At 35.5% G+C, this 16189-nt stretch overlaps 1 protein-coding gene across 1 annotated transcript; it reads left to right on the forward strand.

Annotated features, from left to right (window-relative positions):
* Positions 1 to 275: 275 nt before the first annotated feature.
* LOC131775016 (arf-GAP with coiled-coil, ANK repeat and PH domain-containing protein 3) lies at positions 276 to 16126 on the forward strand. Its single transcript, XM_059091115.2, has 22 exons — positions 276 to 535; positions 1956 to 2111; positions 3135 to 3248; positions 3421 to 3513; positions 4081 to 4191; positions 4383 to 4451; positions 4619 to 4690; positions 5076 to 5185; positions 5400 to 5482; positions 6020 to 6054; positions 6812 to 6980; positions 7955 to 8081; positions 8540 to 8654; positions 9555 to 9695; positions 10147 to 10224; positions 10764 to 10808; positions 11173 to 11302; positions 11892 to 12025; positions 12616 to 12704; positions 13318 to 13465; positions 13951 to 14019; positions 14714 to 16126. The coding sequence occupies exons 1-22, from the start codon at positions 413 to 415 to the stop codon at positions 14804 to 14806; spliced, it is 2304 nt and encodes a 767-aa protein (XP_058947098.2). The 5' UTR covers positions 276 to 412; the 3' UTR covers positions 14807 to 16126.
* The last annotated feature ends 63 nt before the right edge of the window (positions 16127 to 16189 follow it).

A 16189-nucleotide genomic window follows, 5' to 3' on the forward strand; every position in this document is an offset into this window, starting at 1 on the left:
GGCCGGCTAAGCCACCGAAAAGAGGTTTCCAGCGTTAGCCATTCGCTCTGACGAAGGGCTAACGCTCGAAACGTCAACTTTTAAACTCTTTACGGTGGCTTACTTACGTTATCAGTCCAGTTGATTTTATTAAATTACCCTATTATACTCTCCCACCGACGCAGCACCACAATTGCTTTAGAAACTTATCCCTTTTATCCATCTAGGGAGTCTGGGCCTATCCGGGCCACTTAATCTTCAACTTGACCAGGTTCCTAAGCTATTATGATGTCGGAAAAAATTGGGGTTGGCCAGAGATAAAGGTGTAAAGAAATTTAAATTTCTACCCTAATTTGCATTGTTCGGCGGTGTTAAAACAACTTCTTGTGAAGGGTTATGAGTCATTTTTAGCGAAAAACCCTGAACATTCCTCATGACGTTTTACGACAATTATTACGAGGCCTCGGTGCCCGACCTCCCCGGCTACGAACTTGTTTTAGATGATAGTCCAACATGTCACCAATCACTGAAATACTGGACTGATCGGGCTGCTGAGGTAAGGAATTGACCGAGATTTTTGCATCAAATCTGGGTCTTGCCTTTGGTGTGAAACGTAATTTTTTCCGTTTTTGATCTGATAACCTGCTGCCAATTATGATCAAACTTCTGACTTGTAATTATTATGTGACTTCTAGCTTCCTTGTCACGACGCATCGCCAAATTCGAGTCTGTTGTAGTTGTGTTGAATTTTCCAAACTGGTCCGGTTCATATATTATTGTATGAGATTTATCGTGTTGGTAAAATAACAAACACCACTTCTTTACTGAAATGTCAGTATAAATTCATCACAGCTGCGGTCCTCAAATATATCAAGTCATATTATAGTATAGTCATTTATTTTTAAACTAACCCGGTAATAGAACTTTAAATAGTCACTCTTCTTTTTCGATGACATATGCAGCATATTATCATCTGTTTATCATCTCACTGCCCCAAAGGGCGATAAAATCCTTATTGTTCTATTTAGAAACTTTAAAATCTTTTTAGCCCAATTTAAACAGCCAACCTAGCGATCGCCCTTAACATATGCTGATCGATGGTCAGATTTTATGAATTTGCCGAGTTTAGTTGATAACCTTCTCTTCTTGATATTTACCATATTCCCAAAAATGTTTGATGAACTACCAAAAAATTGAGGTCAGTAGTGATATATAACCAATAAATGGTTCAGTAGATTCAATTTCTTAAAAATTGCTTGAAATTTAATCTTTGAAATATCAAATCACTCAATATGTTTGAGTTAGTTCCTCAGAAAACTAGTTGGTTTAAGAGCCAGCTAGTCACTCAGTGCAACACCAACTGGGGCCTTTTTCTGAAAAGACCCAGTATCTTTGTGGACCTGAGGCAATGTGTTAAAACATTCACCTTAGGAATAGTGGTGTGAGCCTTGCTGAAAAACTAGCCCATTCTGTTTTGGTTTCTGATACTTGCATTTTTTGAATTTCAAAATTACTACAGGTAATACCATGAATCCTGAATGAAAACACAGCAAAGAAAAAAACGGCCTTTCAGTACAGCCTACCACCATGATCTTTGAGAAATGGGCTCTTGAGCACTAATATAGTAATTAATATACCATTTAAGAGCTCTGAGTGGTTTAATACAATGGATTATGATTTTGGAATCTGACTCTTAACCCTTTAACTCCAAAGAGTGACTGGCATCTAATTTCTCCCTACAAGGTCACTTCTGAATCAAGAATTAAGGTCATGAGAATATAGGAAATGATCACCAATTGAAGAAGCTCTAGTATTTTAAACAAAATTCTGCTAAATGGCTTAGAATATATGAAAGTCATATATTTGAACTGCAGATAAAGACGTGAATGAAAGTGATCCTCGCAATAAGAAAAGTTGTTTTTCTTTTACTTTGCAATCATCCTTTTAATTACATCTGTTGTTTGTTCATGCATTAGGTGAGTCCTGCTCTATTGAAACTCACTGGCTCAGTAGAGTCATACTTCAGTACTGGAAAGCAGCACAGTAAAGCGGCAGCTGGGTTTGGTAGTGCTCTGGTAGATGTCGCCAAGTCAGTGGAAAATGATAAAGACATCAGTGAACCAATAATGAAGGTAATGTCACAGATGATTTGCCAAGTAGTTTAACCCTATAACTCCCTGATCAAATGTGTAATTCTCCTTACTGTCAACCATACAATTCTTACAATGTTAGTTCACAGAATTTTGTATTGGATCAACTAATAATCCCCAAATTGATACTTTTCTTTATTCACATCACTAATCTAGTTGATATTAATGTATTGATATTGTTAGAAGAAATTCTGTCCTGGTCTCTTATGGGAGATAACATGTTAATAAAGTTAGCTTCCTGATAAGTTCTTATGGGTTGTAGACTCACATGTGTGCATGAGAGAGGAGCAGAATTCCTATCACTGTTACAGCATTATATGTTTTAGTCTCTCCTTGTTTCTCCTAAATTATACTGTTACTAAAATCTATATACTTTAGTTATATTAACTACATAGCATTGAAATTTTATATCAAATGTTTGTCCAAGTCTCTTAATTCTAATATATAAAATCTGTTTACAAAATTAAAAGTGTTATTAGGTTTGTGTGCATATGGAACATTATTTCTATTAATGTAACTGCATTATATTTTGAGGTCTTTTCTCTATAAGCCCAAATTACACTGTTCTTAAATTTTTTAAGCAAAAATGTTGGTGGAATTAAATAATCACATTATTAAGTTAGTTTGTGTGTGTGTGTGTATGTTGGCATAATTCCTATTTTTGTAGCAGCAGTATAATTTTTAGATCTGTTCTTATTTTCCTCTAATTACACTGCTGTTGAAATCTTAAACCCTTTAACTCCCAAGATCTAATTGTTCATTCTCCTCTCTTTCTGCTACACATTTCCTTGCGAATTAGTTATGAGAATTTGGTGTTAGATCAAGATAACTACTTGTACCTGATAAGTTTGAGTATTCTCGATATCTGTTTGCCAGATAGTGTATGGACATTATCAATCAATTCTGGGAGTCACAGAAAGGGTTAATAAAAAATATATGCCAATTGAAAGTAACTACATACATTATCAAGTTTTGATATTAAAAAATAATCACATCTGTCTTCAGTTTGCAGACATGTTGCAGAGAATAGAATGCTACAAGGACATGTTCCTGAGTCAAACACAGCTTCTGACTCTGCAGCCATTAGCAGCTCTTACCAAGGAATTTGAGAAAGCTAAGGTAGGATAATTCATCCATAAAGGAATTGTTCAAAATCTTACAAAGCACTTTACTTCATATGGTGAAATATTTGATGGCCTTGCACAACTTATAACCAGGTTTTAGTGACTTTCCCTTTTCTATGTTTCACTAAGGCACTAAAATGTACCCTGTGATGTAATTTTTGATTTAGGACCTTCAGTCTCAAATGCAAAAAGCCAGAGATGGGCTGCACATTGCTTGGGAAAAGTATTCCAGCCTTGCACACCTCAGCAACTTGCAAGAGGTATGGAATATTCATAACAGACTGAGAGATTATTTTTTACTTAAAAAAACTTCCTGTGAAAAGTTCAATTCTAAAGCGATTCTGCAGTCATCGTACATCTTTCAAAAGGGCATTTCCAGTGTTTCTGCGTAGGCACTGACTTCCAGGTTCTAACTTTCAAAAAACTGCATGGCCTCTGGGGACAAAGATAAGATATTTACAGCTCTCAAAAGAAAACAGAGGACAATCTTATGTCCTTTGTAATTAGTCAAAGCTTTATATGAACACAGATGTGGCAAACAAGTGAAATATTACAACTGTTAATGACTATCGCATCATTTCCATTTTGGATGCTCAAGTGAAAGCCAATACTGCAGCCTCTTTTTTTTCTTTGTTTTAATCCTTAAAAGTCAGAGCAGATCATACTTATCTTTTCAAGAAAAAAAACAATCTTTAAAATTTGCTAAGGCAACAACTTTGCATATGAGATAATAAAATGAATTTCGCCAACTGACATTATGTCATGTGAAACAACAATTCATGGAGATCAAATATTACAAAATTAATTCTTGTCTTGTTCTCTTTCAGCCTGGTGTAGTCGACCGGCTTGCTCATGGTATGCTACATGCCAGACATAATTACCAGCGAATTCTTCTCAAGTATGTGTCAACACTGAGAGATATTCACACTTTAAAGAAGGTAAGCCTGATGTGTTTCACTGGGTGATTTGAAATGTGGTAGAGGCAAACAATTACTAACCAGTGTGTTGTAAACATAACTTATCTTCTAGTGAGCAAAAAATGGATATCATACTTTCAGGTATTAAATAACTTTGTGTGTTATTGTAGAAATTAATTGACATGTACCATTTCTTTTGGTTTGTTTTGCAGGTGATTATTCTTCAAAAAGTTTTAGAACACATGCTTGCCCAGTTCTCTTTCTTCAATTTTGCGTACCAGGTATTGCATTGTAAATATTAAACTTGTGACTGCTTTTAAGTGTACTGTATTTTCTTTGTAAAGCAAGTATTGGCTTTTGTTCTTTATAAAAAAAGTTTGATACAATCTTAATTATGACATAATGTAGACTGGGGTCATATACTATTCTAAGAAACTTTTTTTTTCAGACATTGAAAGATGTAGAGCCATATATGAATGATCTTTTCCAAGAACTGCAAAACACACATGCCAAACTAGAGGTAAGTTGGATTGACAGATTCTCTGATCTGGTAACATTACAAAATTCATTGGAACTAGAGCTACAGAAAACTGTTCATGTTGTGTGTCTTGTTAAATGTGTCCCACTACCAGACATTTTTCACTTACAATATCTCAATTCTGGTTACTATCTGGTAGAAATCTCTTACAATATGTTAAGTCTGAGAATTTGACTTTAAAAATCAATCATTGCCTTTGAATTAATAACCCTCTCTCAATATGCTCTCTGTTATCGTCATTGTCTGCAATTGATTAACATTAAGGTGGCATTGAAAGAAGACATCCTCTATCAATTACTCCTAGAAGCAAAAGGGTCAATGAGTGTTGTAACTCACATTTGATAACTAAATGAGTTACTCTCTCCAGGAAAATCTACAGAATGATGAGGATATTCAGGCAGCAAGTGAAGCAGATATTCTCACTCTATATCAGAAGGATGCCCAGTCATTTGCAGAACCACAGACCACTGTTCTTGGGTAATTTAAACCTCAGTTATTTTACTCAGTTAGTTCAGGTGACTAAATCCAACCTTGCTGCCCTGTAGATTAGTGTGTAAATTATTTACATTGCATCTCAGTTTTCCAGAGATTAGCGAACTTCATGGGTGTGATCATTCACTGATAAAAGAGTGCACGTTAACTGTATTTTTGTGATCAATGGTACTCTTATCACTAATGTGATTTATTTTAGGTCTGCAGCACTGGGCCATTCTGTTAACACTGTGAATACACAAGCTGGGAAATTCTTCAACAGAATTGGGGATTTGATTCAAGGTAGTATGGAATGTGTAATAAATGGCACACTCTTTGCTTCCTAAAACTGTTGTATGTTATTATCTAAAATGCTTTCCAGAATTAAACCTTTCGGCCATCTTTGTCAATAACTAAGTGTATACAATGGGTCTTAACACATTTTATCTCAATTAAATTTTCCCTTCTGATTTCAACTAAAATGTATTAGCATCAAGATGGAAATGTTACATTCCTTGCCCTATAGACTGATGTATCTTCTCTGCTCCACCATGAATACTCCCATTATGATTCCACAGTGATCGAGATTAACTGATTTTGTGTTGCAAGTTTCAGTACATGAATCCTCCTATCCAGTAACTTTTTGATAATTGAAATTTGTCATGTAAGCAATAAAACAGTTTTGAATAGGCTTGTTGTACAGCTGTAAGAATTATTTATAGGTTTGAGCAGCTAAATCTTCGGCTATAAACTTTCCTTGTGAATTGAACTATTTCTTGAATGTAAATACAAATTTTATATTAAGATTTTAAATTATTGATCAGTAATTTTGACTCATAGGATCCAAGAAATATGGCAAAGATCACCCACGTCAGGTATGGGAACTTCCCTCCTCTCTTCTTCTCCTCAAGAAATAAAAAGAACATGCTCTGAGATTTTTGTGAAATGTTACTCATTGGTTGTTTATCTAGAAAATTTTCCAAGTTCCAACAGAAGACAATTTATTGTTTAAAGCCTCACCCAATGAGAAGGCACTTGCTTAATATATAATTTGGTTTTGGCTGAATTTATTAGTCAAGGATACAAGTATTTGCTCATAATGTTTTTTCTATTGGAACTTCTCTGGAAACTATCCAAATATTTTGTAACAAGTATGTTCCAAGAAGAAATTTGGCTTTTGAGTTACTTCTTCTGAAGGTAGATCAACCTCCTTAAGTTCACAAATTGTTTAGAGTTGCAAGCTCTGTGGAACTTTCTGGATCTGCAAAGGAGAGAGAGTTATCCAACACAGACTGTTCAAGAAGTAAACTAAAAAGAACTATTACTTTAAGAATGTATTAGACATGTATACAATTGTAATATGTATTGAACCAACCTACTTGTTTCAAGATCTCCCTTAAGGCAGTTTTTAGTTTCAATTGTAAACTGATTTATCATAATGTACCAAATTAATTTCTTGGGGGAGGGGGTCCCCATAATACGAACCCTTCAGCTCCTCTATAGCATTTTGATTGTTTGTATTCATAAACTGCAACTTCCTCTAGCTAGAATGATTAGGAAAAGTATTTAGATTTCATTTTGCTCTTTGACCAGACACTCATTCATCTATCTTGGTTGTTTAACTTGTTTTAGGATCAGGAATGGGAGGTGGTTGAAAAACCTAAGCTGTCATCATCTCCACAAGTCACCAGAAAGAATGATGCGTCATCTTCTTCAGAGGGAAAACCCCAACCTGAACGGCCAAGTAGTCTGCCATCCTCCCCAGCCAAGAAAAAGGAGGGTTCATCAACCAGTCCTGAAGGTGTGTACAGGAAGATATTCAGCTGTAAATCCTTTATAAGTTTCTTTATCTTTAACTTGGTAAACTTCCTTTTTTATGATGATTGACATGTTGAGAGTCCTTAGATAATCAACTGAAGACAGGGCATTTTGTTTGCTGATTTCCCTAAAACATGTAGCATACTGTTTGTCTACAAACATTTTTTTAGACAACTTTGGCCTAAGCTTTCTATGTACAATAGAAATCTGTACAATTGTACATCAGTTCACCACTAGTTTAAGGTTAGAAGACAAATAGGAAGCTTAATACCTTTAAACAATTGTTGCAATGGTACTTGTGACCAAAAAAATTGCGGCTGGTGTGATGGTGTGATTCATTTTGACTTAGAGACACATTACTGGGCAGATTTTCTGTATTAAGAGGCATTGAACAGAAATAATTCAGTTAAATCAACTAGTCTGGGTTGGAGATGTAGCCAACATCATTGCATTGTGTTTTTAGTTAATCCTATAACTCCCAAGGTCTGATTTTAAATTCTCCTCTCTAGCTCCTACACATTTCTTTGAAAATAAGTGATAAGAATTTGGTGTTAGATCAAGAAAACAACTTCTGCCTGAGAAATTTACGTATTCTCATTACCTGTCTAGTGGATCATGTATGGATATTACAGGGAGAAGTTACATGTTAATCACTTCTGGGAGTTAAAGGGTTAAGTATCTTGCTCAAGAACCCATTACAGTGACTTTGGCCATGGCTGGAAAGCAGACCTTTTGATTAGGAGTCCAGCTTACTTCCATAAGGCTACTGTGACTCTCATTGCATTCTGGGGCAAGACACTTTCATCAGTAGCTCTTCTCTCACATAGAGTGTAAATGGTCCCCTGTAGCTGCATGATGAAAGAGCTACTGTAACCACTACTCAAATTTATCTAGGAAAGATTAGACAGTATGAATCCTAAAAGAGAAGGTATTCTTGACTCTTAATTTGTATCTCAGGTACAGATGATGCACAAGATAAGGTCATCAAAGTTGTACCAGATGATCTTCTCAGTCCAAGTTCTGAAGTTGCACCACAGGACAAAAATGCTGAGCAAACACAATCAGATGGATCAAGATCTATTGAGTAATGACACAGTCATTTTCATGCTTATTAAAAGTCCCTTGATGCATTCAATAATAAAAACAAATTGGTTTAATCAACTAAATTTATAATGTAAATTGACTTCCTAAGAGAATTTCTAAAGCTTCATTTTGAGTATTGGCCCTTTGTCAAAGCGAAGGCCTAACACTGACGAAGGGCTAATGCCTAAAATGTGAGCTTTGGAAACTCTCTGTGATGGCCAATTTACATTTATTTATCAACTCAGTTGATTAAACCAAATTATTTTGTAATACCCCACCAATGCAGAACCATAATTTTGTTAGAAACTCACCCCCTCTAGAATCAAGTAACAATTTTATGTATTTAATGGTTTGTAATGCTGCAGTTTATAGTGATTAATTAACTTACAAGAATTCAAAGCTAAACAGACTTATGACATATAATTTTTTCAGTAATTCTTTCAAATGTCTTTGTTTCAGAGTATCGACAAGGGAAGGAACTCAAGTGACATCTTCAAGTGGATGGGAGCAGTGCAAAAGAGGCTATCTTCGGATAAAACAGAAAGGCTTTCCCAAGTCAAGATGGCCTCTTCTGGTAGGAATTTTTCAAAGTCTTCAAGGGTACCCCACTGTTTTATTCTGCTTATAAGTATCTACCAACATTTTATAAACTAATCTGGTTCCAAAACTTATTAGCTAAACCAAATCAGTGGCTCCATGGAGCTACTTCATGGCATGTTTTAATTTTTCAATAAAGGGAGAACTTTATCACTTTGCCATTTACCTTCTCATAGCATTAAAGTAAGATTCATGCATCCAAACCAGGAGTGAAAATAGCTCACAGGCACACTTGGTAATTGTGTGACAAAAAGAGAGGTCAAATCCAATGAAATTTATAAGACCTCAAAACATGGTAAATCAGCTGAATGAAATCTGTAAAATGTCAAAGCATTGTAAATCAAAACAGATACACGAAAATCAACTTGAAGTGCAGCAGGACAAAGAGATTATTCCATGGAAAGTGCATACAAACAATTTTTATTCATGAGTTGCAATGCATTGAAAAAGGAACAAGTGAGCCTAGCAAACGAGTGAGTTTTTTGATGCATTGTGAGGAGTGATTACAAATCATTTGTATGCACTTTTCATGGTATGATGTTTTGATTTCAAACATAATTAGATTTTTTCACATTTCAATTCACATTTTTGCCTTTACCCCATCCCTCAGATTTATGAACAGAAGATAATAGCACATATTTGGGGACAGAAACAAACCCAGGAGGGAAGGCTGGGGATTACTCATTTAATCCCAGTTTTAATGCCTAAATTAATTGTCTAACAGTCGCGGAGATCAGAGTATGAAGTGATTGAGTGAGTGAGTAAGCGAGTGAATTCTAGGTCCATGAGGTAAAAAGCAGTATTAATGATAATCACATAGCATAGATCATTTGTAATTTTTAATTGTGTTCCTAATAAGTTTTCTATCTTTTATCAGTACTTCATTGTAGACCAAAAGGATGGAAGACTTTTGGCTCAGGGTCAAGAGCAGATTAGTCCATCAGTCATGGAGAATCTGCTGCTTTGCACAGTAAAGTTTTGTACGGCGGGAGATGTTGACAGAAATAACTGTTTTCAGGTGACTAACATATTTGTAGTAATGGACATGAGAAACTTAATATGCACTTCTGACTGGCTGAAAACTAATTGCATTTTTCCTTTAACACAAGTGCAAAGTTGTGACATGAGAGCAAATTACAAATAGCATGTGCACACTGTCAAAATTTTGTCTGTCTTGAGTTTTTGTGGTGCTTTTTTCATGCAAGTTAATGACAAGTATCAACATGGTTTTGTGTACAATGTGTTGTAAATAAGCAGTTGTATAATATTGAAGACTGCAAATTGCACTTGCCCTTTGGGATTGTGCGATGTTGTTGTCTTTTAAAAATTCACCTGTGCTTATTTACACCAAATTGCACTTGAAATCATGTTATTACCTATTAATAATACTTAAAATTAAAAAAGGCTTTCCTTTTTTTTTTTTAAAGAAAAGAAAGAAAAATCTTATCTTTATCTTTTTATCTCTGCAGCTCATTTCTCCAAGCAGTGAAAGAATATTCCAGGCAGTAACAGATCAAGAAGTACAAGAGTGGGTGACAGCCATTCAGGCAAGTCAATGTTATGTGCTCACGGGTTTTTTTACATTTTTAAATGATTTTATCAAAATGTTTGATTCAGATTAGTTTTGTGAGCTCACAACATAGGGGTTTTTAATTTGAATGTGATATTAATTCAACTCATTTTTAGGAGCTCAAGTTGAATACCCTTACATGTACATGATGGTTGTGTTGGAGGTAAAGGGGGAGATTGCTGAAAGCACAGTACAGATCAAGTGCTCTTGAGCTTGTTAATTGATATAAGCACTTTTAACTGAGAAACAAAGCTAACCAAAATGTCTTCTTTGTTTTGACTGTCTTCTGCCACTTTTTGTGACTTCATCCCCAACATGTAAGTCCACTCCAAGCACTTTTTTCTTGCGCAGGATCAGAGCAGGCAATCCAAGGCCTTCTTGCCTACTTTGGTAACCAATTAGAACACAGGATTTGCTTCATATTGTCCACAGCTATATAGTAAAATTAGTTATTGCTTTTTAACTATCTTTCTTTCAACTTTTTACTTTTGGTCAATATTTCTTTTTTTTCACCAGAAAGCGACAGCTGATGCCTTAAGAAATTCAAAAGCAAAATTACAGGTAAGTACAACCAGTGTGATACATGAACCAAGGAGTGTTAGATGATCATGAAGTCTGAGTGTTTCCTAGGAGGACTGTTGCCAGCAATACTGACCAACAATTCATCAACCTGAGTGTAATTAAGTCTTAATCAGGGTCAAGAAAGGAGTTTTCAACGCCCAAGAGTTATAAAAGTTAGTCTGATTGGTCAGTTTTGCCATTATACAAGCTGTGCTATCATTGGCTGTACAATATCTGTTAATTTGTATCTGCCAAGAAGAATGCATTCATATCTGCAGTTATAAATTATCATGATAATACAAAAGAATATCAACTCAAATTTTTACACATGTACTCAACCAGTTGTCTATTTTTCTTCCATCAGTCTCTTGCCAGATCACAAGTGGACAGATCTAGCCAGTCAGCCAATGCAAATAAAGTATATGCAGTTGATGCATCAGAGAGAATAAGAAAAATAGATGGAAATTCATATTGTGCAGACTGTTCAACCCCAAGTAAGGAGTATTCATTTACTTGATTGGATGACAAAGTTCTACTTCCCCCTTGTACCATTTTTGTATATAATTATAACTAATTGGTTGGGAAAAACTTTTTTATGACGTGTTTCATCTTAGGTAAGAGTTACCACAAAGCTACTGTGTCTCTCACTAGCAAGACACTTTCATTATCAGTGGCTCTACATGATCTGATGACCAGTTTCGTTCTCCTTCTTGCATCATTTTTGTCTTTTGTATCTAAGTGATGCAGAGAAACTGCATGGCACATGTGAAAGAGAAATCCCTATTATTACTTTGTTGATACAGAATGCATTTCAAGAAGATATAGAAAAATGAATCTTGTCTTAAAGGGTAGCTTTAATTTTTTTTTTTTAGATTATTTGAAAATTCAAGGCAGAATTTCAACAAACTGTGGATGAGTGAGGAATGATACCAAATTAAAGTCAAAACTCCTCGAATTTATTCAGATGAAATGAAGTAATTTCTTCAATTCAGTCACTTTCTTCAAAGTGAGCTGTGAGTTTTTTCACCTTTATCCTGGTCAGTTAAAAATAACCAAAGCCAATTTCTATTTTTTTTTTTTCAGGACCAGACTGGGCAAGTATAAACCTTGGAATCTTAGTTTGCATTGAATGTTCTGGAATCCATCGCAGCTTGGGAGTGCATGTGTCTAAAGTAAGGTCACTGACATTAGACAAATGGGAGGAGCAAACTGTCAAGGTATAATTCAATGGAAATAATGATTATTTTATGGCGAGGTAGTCCTGAGGTAAATCCAAGCAATCTGATTGGTTCATGCTTGGTCCCTATTTTGCCATTTGGACCATTTCCACAGAAATGTTCTTGAGCCATGTATTTTTGTTTGCAAAAGCCAGCAAAATCAGAATGAACAAGTTTGGCCCTAGTACCATATAATAAACAACCAGTCCTCACTAACCTTGCTTGCTGGAGCTGTACAGGGGAATATTGACTCTTTTCCTTTTTTATGGACAGAGCACAACTCAGTCCATACTGCCACAATCCCTGGCTAATATTCCCCAGGGAGCCCTCTTAGTAAGTAAGAAGTTAATATTTTAAAATCAGTGTCAATAAAACACACACCTACTTAAGCTAGTTGACAGCTCTCTCTATCCTTTTGTTGGTGGAATAAGCCATATTAGAGGTTTTGAAAAAAGTGTAAAGGTCAACTGATTTTCCTTTCGATTCTTTCTTCCTGCATGGTTTATTACCTTTTTGTATCAACCTTTGCCACCCCCCTCCCTAAACTAATGGTTGTCTCAATTAATTGTTGACTTTTTATTTTTTTTTAGTTTATGGAAGGAATGGGTAACAGCAAAGTGAATAGAATATATGAAGGCAAGCTTGGAGAATATAAAAAACCCACAAGAGATTGTGCAAAGTAAGCTCTATTTATAGGATATTGTACACACAAGAAGGAAAAGGCTCAAAATATACAAAAAAGTAGTGTTCTTACATATTTCAAAGTGGAGTAACTTTTCAAAGCAGTAGAGCAATTCTTTAACCTGTTAAATTTTCATGAATTCCAAGAGATTTTAGGTAATAAAAAGAGGTTGTTGAGGTGCTAGTCTTTACTGGTCACTACCTCAGTGAGGAGAACACTGAAAAAGAAGAATTTCCATTTATTGATATACTGCACAGACTGAAAAGTAAAGCTTAGGGTTATAATTGCATATATGGCACTCGAGAGTTTTTCCAGAAGCTTCAGCAGCAGGCCTTTTCATCAACTTCTCTCTTCTTCAGTGTGGGTTATTTTCATGACACAAAACAGTAAAACACCCAGGTCTTGATCTTAAATGAATTCTAACCTTAGCTCACCAGAGTTTTCCTTTTTTTAACTGTTAAAAATATTTCTGGAGAACACTGTTCACTGAGACATGTATTGGAGGGACACCTTGCAAAAAGTGCACATTAGCAAGGGTATTGGGAGTCTTTGCTTTACAAAAGTTTTACTGTTGTTATAGCAATATATAACTTACTTTGAATCTTTGCAGGGAGGAAAGGCAACAGTTTATTCGTTTGAAGTATATTGACCGACAATTTTCCATTCCTGAGGACAATTCAGATAAGGAAATCTTAGAGGTGATGAAAAACAGACCACCGGGAGAAGGCGAAGATGAACTTTTTAATGATTCTGCAGAGGTATAAAGACACTGATAAGGAAGGTTTCATTAAAATATTTTTTGAGGCACCACAACCACCAGCAAATAAGTAGTTGAGACATGTTACCATGACAACAGAAAATTGTCCATCATGTGATCCAACGTAATGCCTCTCTGCTCAGCAGCAGTATCATGTACTAATGGACAACATCAAATCTGGGAAGGGTGCAGCTTTTGTTTTCTTTTTCTTTTTGTACCAAATTTCTTCTTGGCTATCTGGTGACATCTGTAAATGCACTTTTTGCTTGAGGTGTCTCAACATTTTTGTAACTGATTGTAGCATTTCATTTAGAGAATGAACTATATACATGTTCTCTAAAAATGCGAAATTGATAAATACAAATTGGGTCACTGTTTAATGCTATGCGAGGGAGCTAATCTAATTGCTAAGCTTTTTTGGTACAGTTGTATAACTTTGCAGTAACTTACATCGACCTGCGTTTATTATGCCTTACTTTACTGTAGTTCCTCGACTTTCTACAAGAGAGAAGCCTTCATGGAGCTAGTCCAGTCTGCCTTGTGGAAGACTGTAAGGTATTTTGTTTCAGATCTGAAAAAATGATCATGCATTTTATGTTAAAAAAGGAAAAAGTATTATGAGCAAATGCAAAAAGGTAACTTGACATGAAACATTAAGTTGTACAGCTTACTATTTACACTTAATAACCCACTAGCACAATGATTCCTGAAGCTAGAACGTTTTTCTGCAGAACAAACATTTAGTTAGGAAGCAGAAGTTAGCTAACCTGTTAAATTTGAAGGAGAATTCTCTTAAGCCAGCCTCCCCAAGAAGCCCCCCTATCCAGAAAGTCTTAGATTTTCAACTAGAAAAGTTCACATTGTCTGTGGTATTCTGTAAATATAGGAAATTGACAAGTCACATTTTGGCCATCAGTAAGTTGTAACCCTTTAACTCCCAAGATCTGATGGTAAGCCCCCCCTCTAATGAGCCTCTCTTAAACAAGCCACCCTCTCTTGGTGGTGAGCCCTTGAAATTGATAGGCACCCCCCCCCCCTGCCCCCCAAGGCTAAGTGGAGTACCATTGGCAATCTTGGTCTTTTCATGTGATGACAGCCAGGATAAGCTCTGATAAATATTTGCCTCTACACTTTTAAGCCGTACCTTTGAATGTACCTAATGTTTGGAGGAAATGAAGAGTCATGCTATTCACTGTCTCAAAGGGAAATTTAGACACCCACAAAAACTGATGACTTTTTTTTGCTATAGGAATGTCCCACATCCTCTTGTATCCATAAAGGAAAGTTTGCCTCATCTCAGCTGATTGTCTCACCTGAAGAAGGAGAAGAAAGTGAATGTTAGAATACAATGAAAATTATGGACCGATGCAAGATGCTGTGATAACTATAATGTTATTTAATAATTTGTGTCATTGACCTGTGCTAAGAAATGAAGGTGTCATCGAAATGTAATCAAATGTCAAGGGTACATCACTAACATTGAACTCAGTGAATAATTTAAACCAGGGAAATGTGTTGGTGTGGCAAAAGTGTCACATAATGTCACACAAGGTCACACCATTTGTGCCATAATATTGTGTGAGAAATTAAGGTGATTGTTTGTATTTAATTAGTAACAGTTCTCTGTAGTAACTTGGCTTAAGTACCTAGTGTTGCAGTATGATGAAAATTATGAAATTATTTCATCATGAAATTATGGTTATAGTACAGACTGATGTGCAGCAAAGTTTAGAGACTCTGGTTTGCCTTGACCTCTGTTGACTACTTGACAAGCTAAACTTAGGAATTGGAAAAAAAAAAAAGAGAATGCTGGAAGAGTTCTGTACAGAAAAAAGGATCATTAAATGCTATAGCATATAAGCTATCAAACTGAATTCAGAAAGAGGCATAAGTCAACACCATTTCTTTCCTCAAAGTCAGGAATGTTCTTGAAGTAACAACTGTCCAAATTGTTGAGAATGACAAATGTGTGGTTCAGATACGGTAATTTTGTTGTATTTAATATATGTAAAAATAAAAATAAAGTATATTCCACCCTACAGGGTGTTAATCTTAAGTATTGTAACATACCCATGAATTAGGGTAAGAGACCATTTTTCTGTTGATAAAATGTAGGATCTGATGTGTAAAGTGATAGGTTACAAAAATCAAGCTTGGAATATTTTTTAAAAAATTGTCATGACCAGAGAAGGATAGCAGACTGCTGCAACATCCATGAAGCACATTTGCTTTCAATGCAGTTTTTATTGGGAAAATCAGTTCTTTCCTCCCTGCTTGAGTGCAACATTTCAACCCAGCTATTATCAGGATGAGTCCTTATAAATCAGGGGTTTCAATCAGGGGTGTAATTAGGCCCCTTTCTCCTATTAGGGTTTGGGGAAGGCTTCCCCCAGTAAAATTTGAAACCTAGAAGCTTAGAAATTTAATTTACAGCATCTAAGAGTGATTGCAGGGTAAACATATGGCAGTAAGAGGCCTTACAGGCAGTGGTAGACTGTCAGTAATTGAATGTCATTGAAACTTGTTAAGAATCTGGAGGTATTTAATAGATAACCTCTGTGGTGGTATTGTTTATTTTGATAAATTAATTTGATTGGGTACAATGTGACTACACCTCACGGCTGATTGGCTTGAGTTAATTAAAGGGAAAGGAATGTTGTGACTAAGGAAGTTCACGGATTCTTTTTGGAAGAAGGGGATTGACTTATTAAGTCTTAAAGAATCT

This window comes from Pocillopora verrucosa, chromosome 7 (assembly GCF_036669915.1).
Source record: "Pocillopora verrucosa isolate sample1 chromosome 7, ASM3666991v2, whole genome shotgun sequence".
Taxonomy (NCBI): domain Eukaryota; kingdom Metazoa; phylum Cnidaria; class Anthozoa; order Scleractinia; family Pocilloporidae; genus Pocillopora; species Pocillopora verrucosa.